Below are 19975 nucleotides of genomic sequence, written 5' to 3' on the forward strand. Positions count from 1 at the left end.
CTCCACAACTGCTCACGGAGGCATACTTTGCACAAAGCCTTGAGGCCCAAATTGACGTGACCTTTTTCATGTAGCTAGCCTTTATGTAGTTTTCTTTAACAAATATTCTGCAACAGCCTTGGGATGGGCAGTACTGAGATAGATCAGGGCACTGGCTTGGGGAAAAACTGGACGTGTTAGTCCTTTGGCCCTGTTGTGCTATCAATCAGACTCGCTCCCCTCCCGCCCCCGACTTGCTATTTACACTTCCCCATGTACATGCAAAGCTTTTTTTAGGCTCACAGGCACCTCTGGATTTGAGTGACTGCTGTGAGTGCCACTGCCTCTGGTCACTTTTCTCCCCACTCCTCCAGATTAGCTGCCCAGAGAGACAGAAAGCAAACAAGTGCACACACACTTCGCTTTCTCTTTACTTGCACTTCCTTGTTCCCGTTACCCATCACTTTCTTGTTCCTTAAATTAGAGTCAGCCTCTGCATACTATATGATTCTAGTAAAGTTAAAGGGATCCCTGACCATTAGGTCCAGTCATGGCCAACTCTGGGGTTGCGGTGCTCATCTGGCTTTATTGGCCGAGGGAGCCGGCGTACAGCTTCCGGGTCATGTGGCCAGCATGACTAAGCTTCTTCTGGCAAACCAGAGCAGCACATGGAAATGCCGTTTACCTTCCCACCAGAGCAGTACCTATTTATCTACTTGCACTTTGACGTGCTTTCAAACTGCTAGGTTGGCAGGAGCAGGGACCGAGCAATGGGAGCTCACCCCGTCGCGGGGCTTCGAACCGCTGACCTTCTGATCAGCAAGTCCTAGGCTCTGTGGTTTAACCTACAGTGCTACCCGCATCCATGATTGTAGTAGATCCAGGTTTAAGCACACTAACTAGAAGCCACCGTCACATCTGGTTTGGCCCTTCCTTATCCTGCTAGTAAATCTACCCCCATCATGGATTACTGTCACGTTTTGTTGTTGTTGCTAACTTTGGACGGACTATTCTGTTTCAGGGGCATTATTTTACAAAGCGTTCAGTTTTTGTGGAAAACAATTTGCAGGCACATGTTCAGTCCGTGTTGACCAGCCTTGCAATGTAATGGAGCAGGACAAAAGCAATGTACAAATCAGTGGAGCCTGTGGCTCACAAGACAAGCCAGCCTTTATAGTACCAGGCAGAATGGATTATGTGGTATTAAAATAGATCCATATTATGCAAGCAGAATAAGCATGGCATAAAGGTAGTTTGCTTTGAAGTATTGCTGCCTTCTTCATGGCAAAAATGCTTCTGATTGGGTAAGGTTGCCATCTGCTGGATGTATCTTGCTGTTTTGGGTTGAATAGCTTCACAAATGCCTTCATTTAGCACATGCAGTGGTTTCCTAATAAAAAAGGCTCAACAACTTTCTGGGTGTCCTGGTTTTTACTTTTTGAAATATGGCAACCCGAGTAGAGACAAACAACTAAGATGATCTGTTTATTCAGCATTCCTCCTGAGGATTGTGAAAAGCTGCTTTTATTCAGATTTTTTGTTTGTTTGGCTCCATTTACTGCAGCATTTCTCATATAAACCTTCAATTGTTTTCAGTTGGCATCACTTTGCTATCTCATCTCCTTCTAATCAGTTGGCGAACAGGACTTTTCTTAAGGTCCTTCTGGTGCAATGCAAGTCATAAAATATTTTCCAAATGCTTTGTGGGAAAATCACAATACACAAACAAATCATACAAACCTTTGTGATCTTTGATGCAGTACTGAAGACTCTGAGCGGTGAAGTTCCAAGTGCAAATCTCACCTGGGCCGTGAACCACTAAAAGCAGATCCAAAACAATAGTTGTAAAACAGACCCCAAAGAGGCTAAATGCTATCGATTTCCTTAATAGTGCAAAAGGCCATTCTGAGATCCCTTCCTGTTTTTATTGAACATTCATCCTTATTTGGTTTTGGTGAGATTATATGATGTTGTATCAATGATGTTACTTCACACTCTCCATCACATTTTCCTGTCATTTTCCTTTTTGCAAAAAAGTCAGGTTTTGGGGGGAAGTGGGTTTGATGTCCAAGGATATAAAACAAACTGTAATTGTATGCTTTGAATTTGCTGTTAGGAAAGTGAATCCCACTTGAAATTGTAACAGTCTGGGAGTGCCCTGAATGTAAGTAAATAACAGCAAAAATGCTTTGCATGTCTATTCGGAAATAAGCCCCTTTGAGAGATCAGTGGGATTTATTCCTTGGAAAGAGTGTTTAAGATTGCAACCTAAAAAACAGATAATCTTTTAATGCAATTTCTATTACTTTGAGGGTTTTTTGTTTTTGTTTTTTGGGTGGGAGGTAATGATTCATGGCAACTTTCCAGTTCGTTCAAGGATATCCAAGGTAGAGGCTCAGAACGCCCAAGAGGAAATGAGCTTAATTTTCAGTCTGTAAAGTATAGTTTCTTCCATGGGATAATCACAGGGTCTGTTGTGGGAGTGCTGCATTTTTGGGCAAAGATTATTACTGTGATTTGCTTCTGCTCCAGGGAAGTAATGAATGCAGGAAGGGAGAAAACAATTTCACTCCAGTTTTCTGAAGACCTTTCTCGTCTGGATCCTCCCAGGTTGTTTATACAAGCCTTTCCATAAATTCATGATAATAGAGGAGTGGGTACATGCAGGTAAAGGTAAAAAGGTAAAGTACCCCTGGATGCTTAAGTCCAGTCAAAGGCGACTATGGGGTTGTGGCACTCATCTCGCTTTCAGACTGAGGGAGCCGGTGCTTGTCCGCAGACAGCTTTCCAGGTCATGTGGCCAGCATGACTAAACCACTTCTGGTGCAACAGAACACCGTGACAGAAACCAGAGCACACAGAACACCATTTACCTTCCTGCCACAGCGGTACCTATTTATTTACTCACACTGGCGTGTTTTGGAACTGCTAGGTTGGCAGGAGCTGGGACAGAGCAATGGGAGCTCACCCCATTGCGGGGATTCAAACCACAGACCTTCTGATTGGCAAGCCCAAGAGGTTCAGGGGTTCAGACCACAGGTCACCCGCTTACATGTACACCAGCCCTAAGGATGGGCAAACATGATAAATTTTAGTTGGGGGTGGGGATGGGGGCAGGCCCTGGCATTCATATGAGACATTTAGTGCAAGTGCCTGACCACTTTTAAATTTCATGCTTTCACTGAACTCAGCACCGAAATTGCAGTATACCTTGCATCCTGCTTTGTGTTGTCTTTTAAAGGTCTCACCTGAAAATCGTGAGGCATATGTTAGTGTCCATGGGGAACTGGCGACATATAAATTAACTGTGGTGATATGGGCAAACCTGTCAATTTCAGTTTCTCCTTTTCCCTATACTTCACATTTCCGCATAGTTTTTTTAAAAAAAGATATTTATTAAAATTTCAACATATTACAAAAATAAGCAAAAATAGAAAGAAGTAAAGAAAAAAAGTAAAAAATGAAAATACAAGATAAAAACCATTTAAAAAAAGTCTTTCCATGTCTTATCTTTCATTTGCTTGTTTCCCCGACCTCCTCACACCTCCCTTTTTGTATTCCAGTTCAAATTAGTTAGTTCAGCAAATCCTTTCCCTCTTTGATTTTATCTTAATCTCTTATCTTGAAATATAATAACTTTAAATTATCAACTGTTAACAATCCATTTTTACACATTCCTTTTAACATTGCTGCTAAAAACCACTTAACTTCAGTCCAACATCATTCTAACATTCATTAATTTTGCAGTATTTCTGTAAATAGTCTTTAAATTTCTTCCAATCTTCTTCCACTGACTCTTCTCCCTGGTCTCGGATTCTGCCAGTCATTTCCGCCAGTTCCATATAGTCCATCACCTTCATCTGCCATTCTTCCAGAGTGGGTAAATCTTGTGTCTTCCAATACTTTGCAATAAGTATTCTTGCTGCTGTTGTGGCATACATAAAGAAAGTTCTATCCTTCTTTAGCACCAATTGGCCAACCATGCCCAGGAGAAAGGCCTCTGGTTTCTTCAGAAAGGTATATTTAAATACCCTTTTCATTTCATTATAAATCATCTCCCAGAAAGCCTTAATCCTTGGGCACGTCCACCAAAGGTGAAAGAATGTACCTTCAGTTTCTTTACATTTCCAACATTTATTATCGGGCAAATGATAGATTTTTGCAAGCTTGACTGGTGTCATGTACCACCTGTAAATCATTTTCATAATATTCTCTCTTAAGGCATTACATGCCGTGAACTTCATACCTGTGGTCCATAACTGTTCCCAGTCAGCCATCATTATGTTATGTCCAACATCTTGTGCCCATTTAATCATAGCAGATTTCACCGTTTCATCCTGAGTATTCCATTTCAACAGCAAGTTATACATCTTTGACAAAATCTTGGTTTTGGGTTCTAACAGTTCTGTTTCCAATTTCGATTTTTCCACCTGGAAGCCAATTTTCTTGTCCAAATTATATGCCTCCATTATCTGATAATAATGAAGCCAATCTCGCACTTTATTTTTTTGTTTTTCAAAACTCTGCAATTTCAATCTGTCTCCCTCTTGTTCCAAAATTTCCCAATATTTCGGCCATTTGGCCTCCATATTGAGCTTTTTCTGAGCCTTCGCTTCCATCGGTGACAACCACCTTGGGGTTTTATTTTCAAGTAGGTCCTTATATCTTATCCAGACATTAAATAATGCTTTCCTGACAATATGATTTTTAAATGCTTTATGTGCTTTGACCTTATCATACCACAAATATGCATGCCATCCAAATACATTATTAAAACCTTCTAAATCCAAAATGTCTGTGTTTTCAAGAAGCAGCCAATCTTTCAGCCAGCAAAAAGCTGCTGATTCATAATAAAGTTTAAGGTCTGGAAGGGCAAATCCACCTCTTTCCTTTGCATCCGTTAGTATTTTAAATTTTATTCTAGGCTTCTTGCCCTGCCAGACAAATCTAGAAATATCTCTCTGCCACTTCTTGAAGTAGATAGGTAGCCGTGTTGGTCTGCCATAGTCAAAATAAAAAAAATTCCTTCCAGTAGCACCTTAAAGACCAACTAAGTTAGTTCTTGGTATGAGCTTTCGTGTGCATGTGTATCTGAAGACGTGTGCATGCACACGAAAGCTCATACCAAGAACTAACTTAGTTGGTCTTTAAGGTGCTACTGGAAGGAATTTTTTTTATTTCCACTTCTTGAAGCAATCCATTTTATCCAAAATTTGCAATGTTTGAAACAGAAACAACATTCTAGGCAATACATTCATTTTTATCGCAGCAATACGGCCTAGCAGTGAAAGCTTCAAATTTGACCAGATTTCTAAATCTTTTTTCACTACAGTCCAGCATTTTTCATAATTGTCTTTAAATAGATTCCCATTTTTAGCTGTCATGTTAATCCCCAGGTATTTCACTTTCTTAACCAGTGCTAATCCTGTCTCATTCTGAAATCTCTCTCTCTCAATCGCTGTTAATTTTTTCTCTAAAACCTTTGTTTTTAGCTTATTCAGTTTAAATCCTGCAACCTGACCAAATTCTTGAATCAGTTCCAAAACTCTTTTGGTACTAGATTCTGGCTCCTGTAATGTCAATACTAAGTCATCTGCAAATGCTCTCAATTTGTACTGTTTAGCTCCGACTCGTATACCTTTAACCAATTGGTCCCTTCTAATCATATTCAGCAAAACCTCCAGGACCAATATAAAAAGCAATGGGGAAATTGGGCAACCTTGTCGTGTCCCTTTTTCTATCTTGAATTCCTCCGTCACCACGTTATTAACAATTAATTTAGCCTTTTGTTCTGAATAAATTGCACTTATACCGTTTCCAAAGCCTTGGCCTACCCCCATCCCCTGTAGATTCTTCTTGTTTTTGCTTTATTTTTTAAAAAGTCTCTGCAAAAATTCACCATCACTTTAGTGTGATTTTCTCCACTTTGATGAATGAATGAATGAATGAATGAATGAATAAATAAATAAATAAACAAATAAATGAATGAATAAATGAGATAAGAAAATGTGTGGGCCTCTGAAGAGATGCCTTTCCAAAAATGTGCAGCAAACAAGAGAATAAAAAAATGGTCTACTGTTGCTCTCTAGTGGACTAGAAGGTACCTGCAATGTGCTAAACCTGCAATCACAATAGAAGTTGCTGCTGGGAAAGAGAATAAGGAATTCATTCATTCAGACGTTGGCAGTTGTTCCTTGTTTTCTTTTTTTGTGGGTGCCGCCAGGTAATCCATAGTACTCCTTTTGCCTATTGTTGCAATTATAGAATTTTAGGACATACTGTTGTTGTCACTGAATTATGTAAACATCAGGCGTCTTGTGGCAAATAATGAGGCACTCCCTCTGCATATTTGGGGAGAAACCCTGTTGTGTATGCAGGGAGAGGACTGAGCCAGACTCTACAGGTCCCACATCATCCCCATTCCACATCTGAAAGAAACTGATATTTTCGTGCGTTGGCATCTACACTGTGGAACTCCTTGCCTATTGATATCAGACAGGTGCCTTCACTGAACTCCTTTTGGCACCTGTCAAAAATGTTTTTGTTTAGACATGCTTACCCAGATATCTAGAATCCCAAAGTGTTTTTAGTTTATTGCTTGTTTTAATTTGAGAGTCCCATGGACTGCAAGAAGATCAAACCTCTCCATTCTTAAGGAAATCAGCCCTGAGTGCTCACTGGAAGGACAGATCGTGAAGCTGAGGCTCCAATACTCTGGCCACCTCATGAGAAGAGAAGACTCCCTGGAAAAGACCCTGATGTTGGGAAAGATGGAGGGCACAAGGAGAAGGGGACGACAGATGACAAGATGGTTGGATAGTGTTCTCGAAGCTACCAGCATGAGTTTGACCAAACTGTGGGAGGCAGTGGAAGACAGGAGTGCCTGGCGTGCTCTGGTCCATGGGGTCACAAAGAGTCGGACACGACTAAACGACTAAACAACAACAAAATTTTCTGAATGTTTTGTTTTTGCTAACATTTTTATTGTTTATCTTTTTTTTGCAAACCACCTTCATTTATTTTATTTTATTTTATTTTACAATCAAGCAGTATATAAATTCTATGAAAAAAAAGTAAATAAACAAATAACAAAACAAACTGGGGATCACTTGCTCTTCTCATAATTAGGCCATGACTTCTGGACTATATTTTCAGCCTCCTCTCCATTTCTTTTCCTTTTTTGCAATACTTTTGGCTGAAACCATTTTCAACTGGTGTGCCTGCCCAGAAAAAAATATTAGCCAAGGGGACCTCTGATACAGAGTGCAACTGTACGGGATGGGGGAAATGACTTATTATTATTATTTTTTGAACTTCTGTTGTGCTGTTTTTCTTCCAAAACCTGTCCACCCAGCTGTCATTTACCTCCGAATAGCAGCATTGAGGAGAAGTAACAGCCTTGGTAGTGGCTTTGGTAGCAGGGAATTTGAGCAGTGAAATGGCATGGGTGCAGAAAGGCTTAAAATCCCTCCCCCCCTTTACCATGCTAGGACACTTCTTTGGATTGGGTCCCCTGTATCTGTCCTCCTCTTCCCAAACAAAGGGCTGCAACACCAGTTCTAAGCACAGTTAGTTAAAAATGATTCTTGATATAATGCTTTAGTTTGGGCCTTTAATACATCTGGAAACGTTGTATCTAATCCTTAAAAAGTTAATTTCTTTCGAGAAAGAAACAAAAAAGAGGGCAGTTCTGTGGAAACAGTTGCTCCTTATTCCTCTTAATAACAGGTATTGAGAAGCAATCACCAGTTTGGAAAACTAACCTATCTTTTCAGACAACAGAGGTCATTAAGAACAAGTTTTATTTATTAAAATACAACAAAACAGTGCATTTTGCGGGCTTTTCTAGGAAGCAATTATTTATACCAAAGAGTAGCTTAGCCCTTCCTGCATGCTTTTCTTTATTGTACAAAATACGTGGTCTTTGTTTGAGGTTTTAGTATTTAAGTCAGCTCAGTTTGCCATTTCAGCATCACGGATGCAGTGGGGAAAACATCTGAGTAGCTGAAGACTCCTTCCAGGTAAACCATCCATCTTGAATTTACTACTTGTGCTTACTAACCATTCCCCCCCCGCTACAGGAATTCAGAATGATTTTGCTTCCACGTTGTACAATCAAACCGTTGGTGGGCTGTCAGATGGACTGGCGTTTAAACAAAAGGTCCATTGAGTTTAGCAGTAACCCATGACAGGGCCTTTTTGGTGGAGTTTCCCAGTTTGTGGAAAGCCCTCCCTAGTGAGGTGCATCTGTCTCCCTCACTGTTGACTTTCAGGATAAATGTAAAAAAAAAATCCAGGTTGCCCAGGAATATTTGACGGTGAAAAGCACTGTTCCTAGCAACCCTGAGATCACTGATTGAGAACATTTTAAAGTATTTCCTAGGCTGGATCTACACACAGGGAAACCTCCCCCTGTTATAAATAAGTTATAAATTAAATCATTATAACAAAAGAAGAAAAAACCTCTATGTAAAATGCATAGACAAAGTTTTGTGCTCTGTAGCACCATCTAGTGCCGCATGTTTATAACGCTGTAACATGGCTTTTATTTATTTATTTATTTATTTATTTATTTATTTATTTATTTATTTATACCAAAGAGTAGCTTAGCCCCTCCTGCATGCTTTTCTTTATTGTACAAAATACGTGGTCTTTGTTTGAGGTTTTAGTATTTAAGTCAGCTCAGTTTGCCATTTCAGCATCACGGATGCGGTGGGGAAAGCATCTGAGTATGGGTGGGGAAGACATCACCTTACCAACAAAGGTCCGTATAGTTAAAGCCATGGTTTTCCCAGTAGTGATGTATGGAAGTGAGAGCTGGACCATAAAGAGAAGGAACTGGCCTGCTCAAGCCCCTAGCAATTTATAATAATTATCCTGGAAGAAGAAGGGTATTGGAGTGGTGTTGGAATTTGTGTGTGTTTTAAACCCCCCCCCTGCAGTTTATATATAGAATGCTTCAATATGTAAAACTGTGTGACCCCCCCCGCCCCATAACTATATAATGCTCAGATTTAGAGCACGGGTGGCGCTGTGGTCTAAACCACTGAGCCTCTTGGGCTTACCTATCAGAAGGTCGGCGGGTCGAATCCCCACGACAGGGTGAGCTCCCGTTGCTCGGTCCCAGTCCCTGCCAATCTAGCAGTTCGAAAGCATGCCAAAAAGTGCAAGTAGATAAATAGGTACCTCTCCGCCGGGAAGGTAAACAGCATTTCTGTGTGCTGCTCTGGTTTCGGTCTTCCATTGCGCCAGAAGCGGATTAGTCATGCTGGCCACATGATCCAAAAAAACTGTTTGCGGACAAACGCCGGCTCCCTTGGCCTGTAAAGCAAGATGAGCGCTGCAACCCCAGAGTTGTCTGCAACTGGACTTAACTGTCAGGGGTCCTTTACCCTTTTTTTTTTTTTTAGCCCTTTTATATAGCACAGAAGGGGAGTGTCTCAGTAAAGGAAGGGTGGGGGAGAGTCCTTTATCCCTTCTAAGATGTCCTGGAGGACTGTTCTGTATTTCAAGGACTGCTCAGCCCAAGACCATCTTAAATTTGCTCAAGGGGGAGGCACAGAATTTCCCTCCTTCGCAACCACCCTGCGAAGCAGACTAGACTGAGAAGGGTGGCCCAGTGACCTTCCATGGCTGAGCAGGAGTTACCCTGGAACATAGAAAGGCGCCTTACACCAAGTCAGGCCATTGGTCCATCAAGTTCAACACTGTCTGCTCTGACGGGCAGTGGCCCTTGAGGGTTTGAGACAGGAAGCATCCTCAGCCCTACACAGAGATGCAAGGGATTGAACTTGGGACCGTCTGCATGCAAGGCAGATGTTCTGGTCTTTCTTCCCCTGAGTTAGAACCATGACATCTCTGGTCCAAGTCTGGCATCCTGAGCATCATGCCACCCTTGGTCTGAGGCTGTTAAAGTTTAACACAACATGAGCCCTGTGAATCAGCATAATCAACACAATCCCGGCAAAACAACATGACTGCCCTCCTCCCAACTGTGGTTTATAATATTAATTTATTTCAGTCACGTTCATTTCAGTATATATATATATATATATATATATATATATATATATATATATATATTTGGTGTCTTCGGGTGTCTTCCCGTGTAAGAGTTGGGGTGTCTAGGCGACGTTTCGACGAGGTCTCACTCGTCATCTTCAGGCTGGTGCTTTCGGCTTCTTGTTACTGGAACAGAGCCACAAGAAGCCGAAAGCACCAGCCTGAAGATGACGAGTGAGACCTCGTCGAAACGTCGCCTAGACACCCCAACTCTTACACGGGAAGACACCCGAAGACACCAAAACCTGCATTCCTGTACCCGTGAAAATCTACGAAAGCAAATATATATATATATATATATATATATATATACAGTGGTACCTCGGGTTAAGTACTTAATTCATTCTGGAGGTCCATTCTTAACCTGAAACTGTTCTTAACCTGAAGCACCACTTTAGCTAATGGGGCCTCTCACTGCTGCTGCGCTGCCAGAGCACAATTTCTGTTCTCATCCTGAAGCAAAGTTCTTAACCCGAGGTAATATTTCTGGGTTAGCGGAGTCTGTAACCTGAAGTGTATGTAAGCCGAGGTACCACTGTATATATATATATTTGCATCTTTTCAGACATGATTCCCATACTCCTGATCCAAGCTCTGCTCTCCAGCACCCTCTGGAGCCCCGTGAGGACAACAGCCATCGTCAGCTTTTCTCCCTACCCTCTCTTCACAATGGAGTCACTCAGCGGTGTCGCTGAAACTGAAGACCCTAAACAAGCCTTCACTGTTCCCCCTGATCAGGACCCAGAGACCAATGTAATTGATCTGGTCACAGATGGTGGGAGTCGAGCGAGTTCCCAGATCGCCGTGACACCTGCGGCAACCTCTTTCTTTAACGGGGTGGGTGGAAGCAAGAAGAACCTTCTGGAACCAGGGGCCACCACCACCACCACTGCCATTGGATCCAGACAACAGGTGGCCCTGGAATTGTTCACTGCTCCAAACACAGAGCATACCTCCCCAGCTATGGGTGTTTCCAGGGAGGAAAACCGTACTACCCGCCTGGTTCCATTTTCTGCGACTAACAAAGGCCTTGCAGTTGGCGACCGCGTAGATCCTGCCTTCTCAAATGCACCAAAGGGAAACAGCACCGATACTGAGCGACACTGCTTCTGTAAAATTCCAGGAGCCGAAGGACAAAAGAGAGACCAAGGTGAAAAAGAGAATGCGGGTAATTGTATCGCTTAATGCCTTCAGGTTGCCAAAATCTTTTTCTTTCTTTCTTTCTTTCCTTTTTTAAAAACAAAAACAAAAAAGCAAAACTGAACGCCATTCATTTATTTTCTAATTAAAAACAACCGGATCAGTATCATACTGAAAATCCCCCCAAATCCAAATGCTCTGTGCAATGAAGTAAAGAGATACTCGGCGGCAGGTAAATGGACAAATTGTGTCCCTCGCGGCTCGCACACAAACTTGCCGGTGTGCAGAGCACCAAACGCCAGCAGAGCTGCTTGACCCATAACACCCATGTTCTCCTTCTCATAATCTGGTAGTATTTGGTAGCAGACCATCTGCAATTTTATAATAAGCCCCAAGACTCTGCTGAACCCACGAAGCACCTGCAATGAAGCAGCGTGACTTGGACAGATGTAACTACAGCGTGAGGTGACTGAGATAAATGAGTGGTTTTCAAACAGCGTTCTGGGAAATCCCAGGGCTCCTTGTAATCTTAGCAAGGCTTCCTCAATAAGGAACCTCAGTAACAACTGCCAAGTTCCTGTTCCGGAAAGCTTGCCCTCCACTATTGATGGTACTACAAAATGTTCAGCTGCAGCAATCTGGGGCAGTGCTGTTTTTCTAGGAAAAAGAGGTCCCGGAACTCACCACGAACACCTCCCTTGTTCGCTCAGAATGGCAATGGCGCCCACCTGAGAGGTGCCAGAACTGAGTTCCAGAGAGTTCTGGCTGCAAAAAACAAACAAACAAACAAACAAACAAACAAACAAACAAACAAACAGCCCTGGGTATATGCAGAGGAGTAATGAGGCCCACTAGGAATGGCCAATGTTCTTCATGAACTTTGTATGTGTGTGTAGCCTAAAACATTTCCCAGACTCCACTGCAACCCACAGGGTCTCCACGGCAGACATGCAAGAGATTCTTGACTAATGTCAATGTGGGAAGAGTTCCTGGGAAGTAGAAAGTTGGAAACCTATTGGGATAAACAACAGACTAACAGACTAAAAGACTAAAAATGACTGCATTCTGGATCTTCAGTGTTAGGTCAGGGCATCTGACTTAAGGCTCCATTTGTGCTATACATTTAAAACAGTATCTTACCACTTTAAACAGTCATGATGCCCCCCCAAAGAATCCTGGGAACTGTAGTTTATTAAGGGTGCTAAGAGCTGTTAAGAAGCCCCAATTCCCCTCACAGAGCTCCAATTCCCAGAGTTCCCTGGGAAGAACCATTGCTTTTTATACCACTCTAAGAATTGGAGCTCTGTGCGTGGAAGAGAATAGGGGTCTCCCAAGAACTCTCAACATCCTTAACAAGCTACACTCCCCAGGATTCAGGGAGTTCTTTAAAGGGACAAGACACTATTTTAAATGTATTGTACAGATGGGACCTGAGTCAGACCATTGGTCCATCCACCTCAGTAGGCTCTGCAGGGTTTTGAACCAAGAGTGTTTCCTAGCCCTACCTAGAGACACTGGGGATTGAAACTGGGTGGCTGTGGTGTTTAATTGATTAATCCACCAGACTAATTGCTTAAAAAACTTTTAATATATTATTAAACCAGCACACCTTTTTGGAAATGCTTATAAAACTGCAGACTGCAAGCTTCATTTAAACAAATCCCCTTCCCTTACCTAGGGAAGATTGTATCTTTTAAGATGATTTCTGTTGTGATGCAAAATCAGAACTATTGGTTAGACACGTATGTAAGTGTAGGCACATTTAACCTAACGATTAATTGATTAAAATGTTCTTAATTGTATTGCATCCCTACCATTAACACAAACAGCACAAGATATATTCAAAGGTGGTTTCAGCCTCATGTGAAAATGCCAGGGGATTCATGTCCTGGCATTAACCATTATGTTTCAGAAGTGTTGGTGGTGCTCAGTTCAGTGTGGAATATGAATGTGTTCGGCACCTCCTGTGCAGTAATTGAGAAAAGCACAATCCTTTCTAGAGGGGTGCATAATTCACCACACGGAGCTGTAATGGCTCATTTGGAGACACACCAGAGTATCATATAAATGAGTACATTTTAATGATTCTTTAAATATGATCTCAGGGACTCCTATGGTTACAGTCATTGACCCAAAGAATGATGATAGTTACCATGATGCTCAAACCATCTTTTCATGCATACATTTAACTGTAAAATTTGAAGCTGTTTCTTGGACCTTTTGGGTGTTAGATTTAAGCACCCATCACAAAGCAATATATAAGGGTTACTCATAGGCTGGTGAAGGTAGAACACATTGGGCAGAAGTTGTTCAGTTAAGGGCTGGGTTATGGCATTTCAGTTATATAGCAATGTAGCAGTACTATTTGTTGTTGCTCCTCCTCGAATAGTGTCAATGTAGATTAAAGAGCTGCATTTTGCTGCATTGGCTGCAGGTACAGGACCAACCCAATCGGGAGGTCTATAGTAATCGATTTTGTAGTCTGTTTCTTGCCCCCATGGAAGACAGACAGTTGCCTTGCACCATGTAAGACCATTTGTCCATCAAGCCCAGATCTGTCTACTGTGAAGTGGAAATAGCTTCACAGGGTCTCATGCAGCGACATTCCCCAGAATTTTTAAAGGAAAGATGCAAGGATTGGGTCTGAGACCTTCTGTATACAAAGCACTTCCAGTGAAGTGTCCCCTCCCCTATAGCTGGATGTTTTACAGAGGAGAAACTGGAACATAATTGAGGACCTGCAGTGATGCTAGTTGAGATTTGTTTGGTCCTGTGTGTGTGTGTAAGCATGTTACTGTTTATACTTGAGCTTAGTACAATTTTGCTATATGTTTTGATTGGGAATTTTTCTCAGTTTATATGACAGTGGATAAAGATCTGCTTCTGTTTCCTTCCAGATGTGCTGAGACTTGCTAGGAGAAGAGGAGAACTGCGGTCTTTTGTAGACGTCGGACAAGGCAGAACAGCGCAAAGGGGGGATTCCAGATCCAGGGCTGCTGTAGGTAGACCAGTGTCCCCTCATCAGGCAGAACAATATGGTGGCTCTACCGATTTTTCTTTTCCAAGAGGTGACAAAGGTGAGGTTGGGAGCCCTGGCCCCATAGGAATTCCAGGGCCAAAGGGAGACACAGGGGAACATGGAGAACCAGGCCCAAAAGGTGACACTGGACAGAAAGGTGACCCTGGGGAGAAAGGAGAAAGAGGCATAGCAGGTGAGAAGGGGGAGATAGGACCAGGAGGGCCACCAGGAATTCAAGGAGCTCCTGGTTTAAAAGGAGATGCAGGGATGCAGGGAACAGTTGGTGCCCCTGGGAGAGAAGGGCTAACTGGACTTCCAGGCCGAAGAGGTGAAAAGGGCCAGAAGGGGGACTGCAGATCGGTTGAACCTGTAGCCTTTTCAGCTGGCCTTCAGAAAAGGAGAAGCTTCCCATTGCCAGGATCCCCAGTGAGATTTGAAAAGGTTTTCCTGAATGAAAATGAAGCATATCATGAGGAATCGGGCATATTTACTGCCAACACTGGAGGAGTCTATTCTTTCAGTTATCACCTGAGTGTCTCTGGCAAGGCGCTGAGGGCGGCGCTCTTCCACAACGGTGAAAGACTTATGCAGGTGTCAAGCGTAAGGCAGCCTCCGCAGAGCGTTTCCCAGGTCTCTGGATCTATGCTGGTTCACCTCTCTGAAGATGATGAGATTTGGCTTCAGATTTTGAATGGCTCTCAAAACGGGCTGGTGGCTGATGAAACCACTGATTCTGTATTTTCAGGGTTTCTGTTATACCCTGATTAATGAAATTTAACATGATTACATATAGGGTTGGTAATAAGCATCCCACACCTGACAGCTTTGTGTCTTGGATCACATAGCATACCTAATATTTTCACATTTTTCTCAATTTCAGTTTCAGTTTTATTGCTAGAGTACTAAGCTGTAGAACAGCGGTGGCCAGTTCTTCCAGCTTTACCATTAGATTAGCACGTGCAGAACTTTCTAGAGGCCTAAAACTAGAAACTCTAATAGACTTGTGAGATTTTACACTAGATTTCTAGCTCTCATGATATTTGATTAAACTGTTCCCTAAAGGGTGACTTTAAGGTTAAACTTCTTCACTCTTGCTTTGACAGTGGCTTATTGTCAGTTCTAAAATTACTGTGTTTTTATTTTGTTATTTTTATTATTATTATTATTATTATGAAGCAGCATTTCATCAATGAGAGTCAGTGTGGTATCATTGTTAATTGCTTGGATTAGACCTAGAGACCGCCATTCTTATTTACTGCCTGAGACTAGCCTTCCTTCCGAGCGGCCTTGCTTCCTTGACCATTAAAGACGATTTCCAAACAACATGGAAACAAGCAGTGGAAAATATAATAACAATTTTAGGATTTAATCCACAGATCTTACTTGACATGGGGTACGAACAAGCAAAAAAACAACACTAAACAGCGAGTGGTAGATACTAAACGACAGGTTGACCTAGCCAGGTCCCAAAATTTCTGATTAGTGAAACTAGAAGATATGTGACTTCCCAAATGCCATACATAGCTAATCTCAAAATACCAAAACAGCAAAGGGCTTTCACCTTGGCCCGTTGTCAGGCCCCGCCTTCAGCAATTCAGGAAGGCCGTTATAGGTAGAAACCTTACGAGAAGAGGAAATGCCCCTGTGGCTCTGGGCAGCAGGAAACAACAGAGCATGCCCTTCATCATTGCCAGTATTATATAGAGATTCGAGCCAGTTTTATCCAGCCCATCCTATATAATTCCCAGGGCATTCAGAACAAGACAACATCTCCCTATTACTACAGGACGAAAGCCCAGAAGTCACATATTTAGTCGCCAGATCCTGCGCATGCCATGATAGATACTCATCGAAGGAAGGTCTATGCTACAAATCAGTCCCAAAATGAAGCCCCATATTGTTAGATCTGTATCATTGAAGCCCCACCCCATATAGCTGTTTTAACTGGTCTTTTTTCATTCTTCTTCTAAGTTTTTATTCACCCATTTTTAATGCTTAATCAAATATTCTATGTATATGTTTTAATCTATGGTTGGTTCTTGCTCCCATTTATTTAATAATTATTCACTTAGATTCATACTGTTGTGCTATTTATTTAGATGTTTTGCTTATGCTGGCCTGTGACCAAATAAAGTAAAATCATTCATAGAGCTGGGGAGACGCAGGTTCAAATCCTCACTCGAGGATGAAGTCCACTAGAAGATTTTAGATCTGTCACCATCTCAGAATTCACCAATGTGGTGCTCATAGGTGCCTTGATGAGCAAGTGCTGTGGCCGCTGATGTAGCTGGCGTTTTCCCATTGATGGGTATAGCTGATGGGGGAGCATGGCTGCACCTTTTTGTGGCCCTGTCTCCTTTCCTGCTCTTTAATATGTGGCAGCCATTTTGTGTCATGCCACACGCCCCATGGCAGCCATTTTGTGACTGGTTTTCAGAGCACGTTCTCAAAATTCTAAACGTGCCCACTGACCTCAAAACTGTTGGCACCCCCTCTTGCACACACCTGCCTGGGAGTAAACCCCGCTGAATGCTATGTGGCTTAAGTCTGAGTAGAAATGCATAGGACTGCTTTGCAATATTGAAGATCCCACCCTGTCCTGAATTACTGAACATTTACACCCTTCCATTTATATCTTCTTATGAAGCTGCCTTATAGAGAGCCAGACCATTGGTCCACATAGCTCAGGATTGTCCACAGTGACTCTCAAGTGGTTCTCAAAGGAGTTTTCCTCAGCCCTACCTGGAGGTATTTGTGATGGTCGTGGAGAGTGAAAAGTCATGCACTGACTCTCCCTTTTTGGTAACTGATTCCTTTCTTCAGGAAATAAAATTTTAGTGAAGCGTCATGACTTTGCCCCTTTTTATCAGAACTGCAGTGTCTTGTCGTACCTTTGTGCAAAATGATTAACTTATTTTGTGTTATGTGGATGGTTTGATCTATATAAGTTGATGGCTTAAAAATAATAAACTGGAATTCTGAGCACAGGCTGTTTCAGCTGTTGACTCCTGAGTTTACTTTGCTCTAGACTCGTTGAATACGTGCTTCAGTTCTTTGTCATGCAGTGATATTCCCCAGAGCTGCCATCTTCTTCATGGATCCCACATTACACAGCTCCTCCAACTAGTCAAAAACTGCTGATGTTCTAACAGAGACACCTGGAATGATGACTCCAAAAGCTTCTGTGGGGATCCTTGTGTTTCTTGCACTGCTCCTATAGACCAATAAATTCCTTACCTGGCCTGGAAAGCATAAATTGACCCACTGAAAGATAGTTTGTGGCCAAGTGGGAGGGTGAGGCCATTCCTAGCTTCCCTTTCCTGTTCTCAGCTGACTTTCCCAGAGCTCTTTCTTGGGTTTCTGCTTTCTCAAGTCCCACCTCTCTTATTCCCCTTTTTTTAGTCTGCTGTCCCTGCCTTCAGTCCCTTGCTGACTCCACACTCTCTGCCCTTATCTCCAGCTTCAGGTAGTTAATACAGCGCCCTCCAGATCATTATCATAGAGTGGGAAGAGACCCTGAGGATCATCTAGTCCAACCCCCTCCTATGCAGGAATATGCAGCTATCCCTTATGTGGCTCATGCCTGCAACCTTTGTGTTATCTGCATCATTCTCTAACCAACTGAGCTATCCAGCTGATTTAGGCTACAGTTTCCATCATCTCCAACCATTGGCCATGTTGCCTGGGGCTGATGGTGACGTGAATTCTACTCATATTGATCCAGAGCAGATTCTACCGTATAGTCAGCAGAGTAAAAACTTAAACACATTGCAGGAAAATAGACCAGAGGCAATTAATATTTCATCCAGCAGAGCTTTACTGCTACTGAAGGCAAATGGTCACAAATCCAATACATTCAGGATTGGCACTGTCCATAAGAAATCCAGTTGCAGCAGACTTAATTTAAACTTACAATGACTTATAATAAGATTAAAACTTTAACACTAAGCATACTATATACAGAACATCACGTCAGAAGGAAAGAGAGATAGAAAGGAAAACCCATGCTCCTTCTGGCTTTATTATTATAGTCAGCATGACCTTGACAGAAGGAGATAACAGAACCAGTTTAAGCCAGCTGTACTCAGCTTCTCTGAAGGAATAACCCAAACATTATGAACCTTCTGCTTGTTTCTAGGCAGAATAGAAACTTACGTGTCAGCCAGAAACTTCCAGCTTGCACCAGTTTCTTTCACACAGAGAAGCTTCCAGAACCCTCTTGAATTAATTAGAATATGAATAGATCTCTACACATTAGATCAATGGAAGTTAAAGTTCAACCACATCTGGAGGGCTGCACATGGAAGGAATATGATCTGAACTAATTGCTTGCAGATGACTTTTCATATTGGGTCTTGTGCAGCCCAAGGACCCCAGATTGCCCAGCCTGATGCATAGGATTGCTTTGACGATTCTTTGTAGTTAATAGGTTTGCCCCCTGCAAAGTGTGTCATAGATTCAGAACTGTATAGTTGGGAGGGACCCAAAGAATCATCTAGTCTAAACTCCTGCAATGCAGGAATCACGGTCAAGTGATTTCAATGCTACCTTTCAGTTTAAAAAGGCTCCCAGGGTAGGTCACAATGCATAAATCATAATTCTATCAGTAAAATAATAAAAAATGAGACAACAAATCCTAATAACTTTTTTTTTTTAAAAAAAAGCCAGATTCAATGATTCCTTCAGCAGTCTTTTCAGGCAGCTTTAATTAAGATCAAGGGAGCAGAAGCATTTTGAGTATTGCAGGCAAAAGTAAGTCGTTTGAAAAAGGAGAGATGACTGTGATACTGTCCTGAACTTTCTTACTTTAAATGAAAAAAAAGGGAGGGGGAAAAAGAAACATACCAGCAGCTTGATCTACTATTTAAAACAGATTGCACTTCATCGCTTTCCAGGGCTGGACATAATTATAGACACCCCCTTCTTTTAGATATTCACACCATAAAGCAATTCAGATAAACGGTATTGTTTAGAAAAATGATGCCAGCCAAGGAATGGATGAGGAATGAAATCGAGATGTTGTTCTTAAAAGCGGTGGGTAACTTTGCTGATGCACAAGTAAAATTTAAACTTTTTGATTCAAAGTGTGTGTGCATCATAATTAAGATGCAATTGATTGAACCCAAGCAAGCAATTTCCTTCCAAATTGCAAGTGCAAATTGCCCTTTTGTAACAACATTGCAGTTTTTGTGTCTGTTATTATATTACATTTTCTTTCCAATTTTTGGATGCAAAGCTATTAGCAAAAAAAAAAAAAAAAAAAAAGATTCACCCCTCTCGTAATGCAGTAGATTTATCACCCTGAACAATAAATGAAAGGCAATATGCACTTTATTGGTTTCATACTGTTTATTGCTACTTACAATAGAGTGTAATTAGAAACATTTTAAACTCCATAGCCATTAAAGGGAGATTCTTGCCCATGCATCACCAGCAGTTCATTGTGGCAGGAGCTTAGACTTTGTCCTAAAAGCTGGTTGTGCAAACATTACCTACCTTGCTAGAACCTGGAAGATGGGGGTTCAAACCACACTTGACCATGAAGCTCACTGGGTGATGCTGGGGCAGTCTGCGTCTCAGCCTAACCTACCTCATAGGGTTGTTGTGGGCATTAAATGAGGAGGGGGGCAACTATATATGCCGTATTGAGCTCCTTGGACAAAAAGGTAGGATACCAATGCAATACATAAATCCTTTGGCCCTGTTGGGCCCTGTTTTTTAAAAAAATTCATATTAATTCCTTGAATCCTTGCTTTTATATTGCTGTTTTACTGG

The 19975-nt window shown here is 41.9% G+C and overlaps 1 protein-coding gene across 4 annotated transcripts in view; it reads left to right on the plus strand.

Moving 5' to 3' along the window:
• Positions 1-16948, plus strand: part of LOC310707256 (uncharacterized protein) — a 25673-nt gene extending 8725 nt beyond the window's left edge. For 2 of the 4 annotated variants that reach the window (XM_083504246.1, XM_083504248.1), the window contains exons 2-3: positions 10607-11209; positions 14079-16948. In XM_083504246.1, coding sequence (XP_083360372.1) covers positions 10607-11209; positions 14079-14968 — 1493 coding nt within the window. In that variant the 3' untranslated portion in view covers positions 14969-16948. Of the gene's footprint in view, positions 1-7952; positions 8001-10606; positions 11210-14078 lie in introns of those variants that run through there. The other 2 variants (XM_083504249.1, XM_083504247.1) reach the window with 2 other exon arrangements.
• Positions 16949-19975: the final 3027 nt, after the last annotated feature.

The sequence above is a fragment of the Podarcis liolepis genome, assembly GCF_965112155.1.
Source record: "Podarcis liolepis genome assembly, chromosome: 5".
NCBI classification, from domain to species: domain Eukaryota; kingdom Metazoa; phylum Chordata; class Lepidosauria; order Squamata; family Lacertidae; genus Podarcis; species Podarcis liolepis.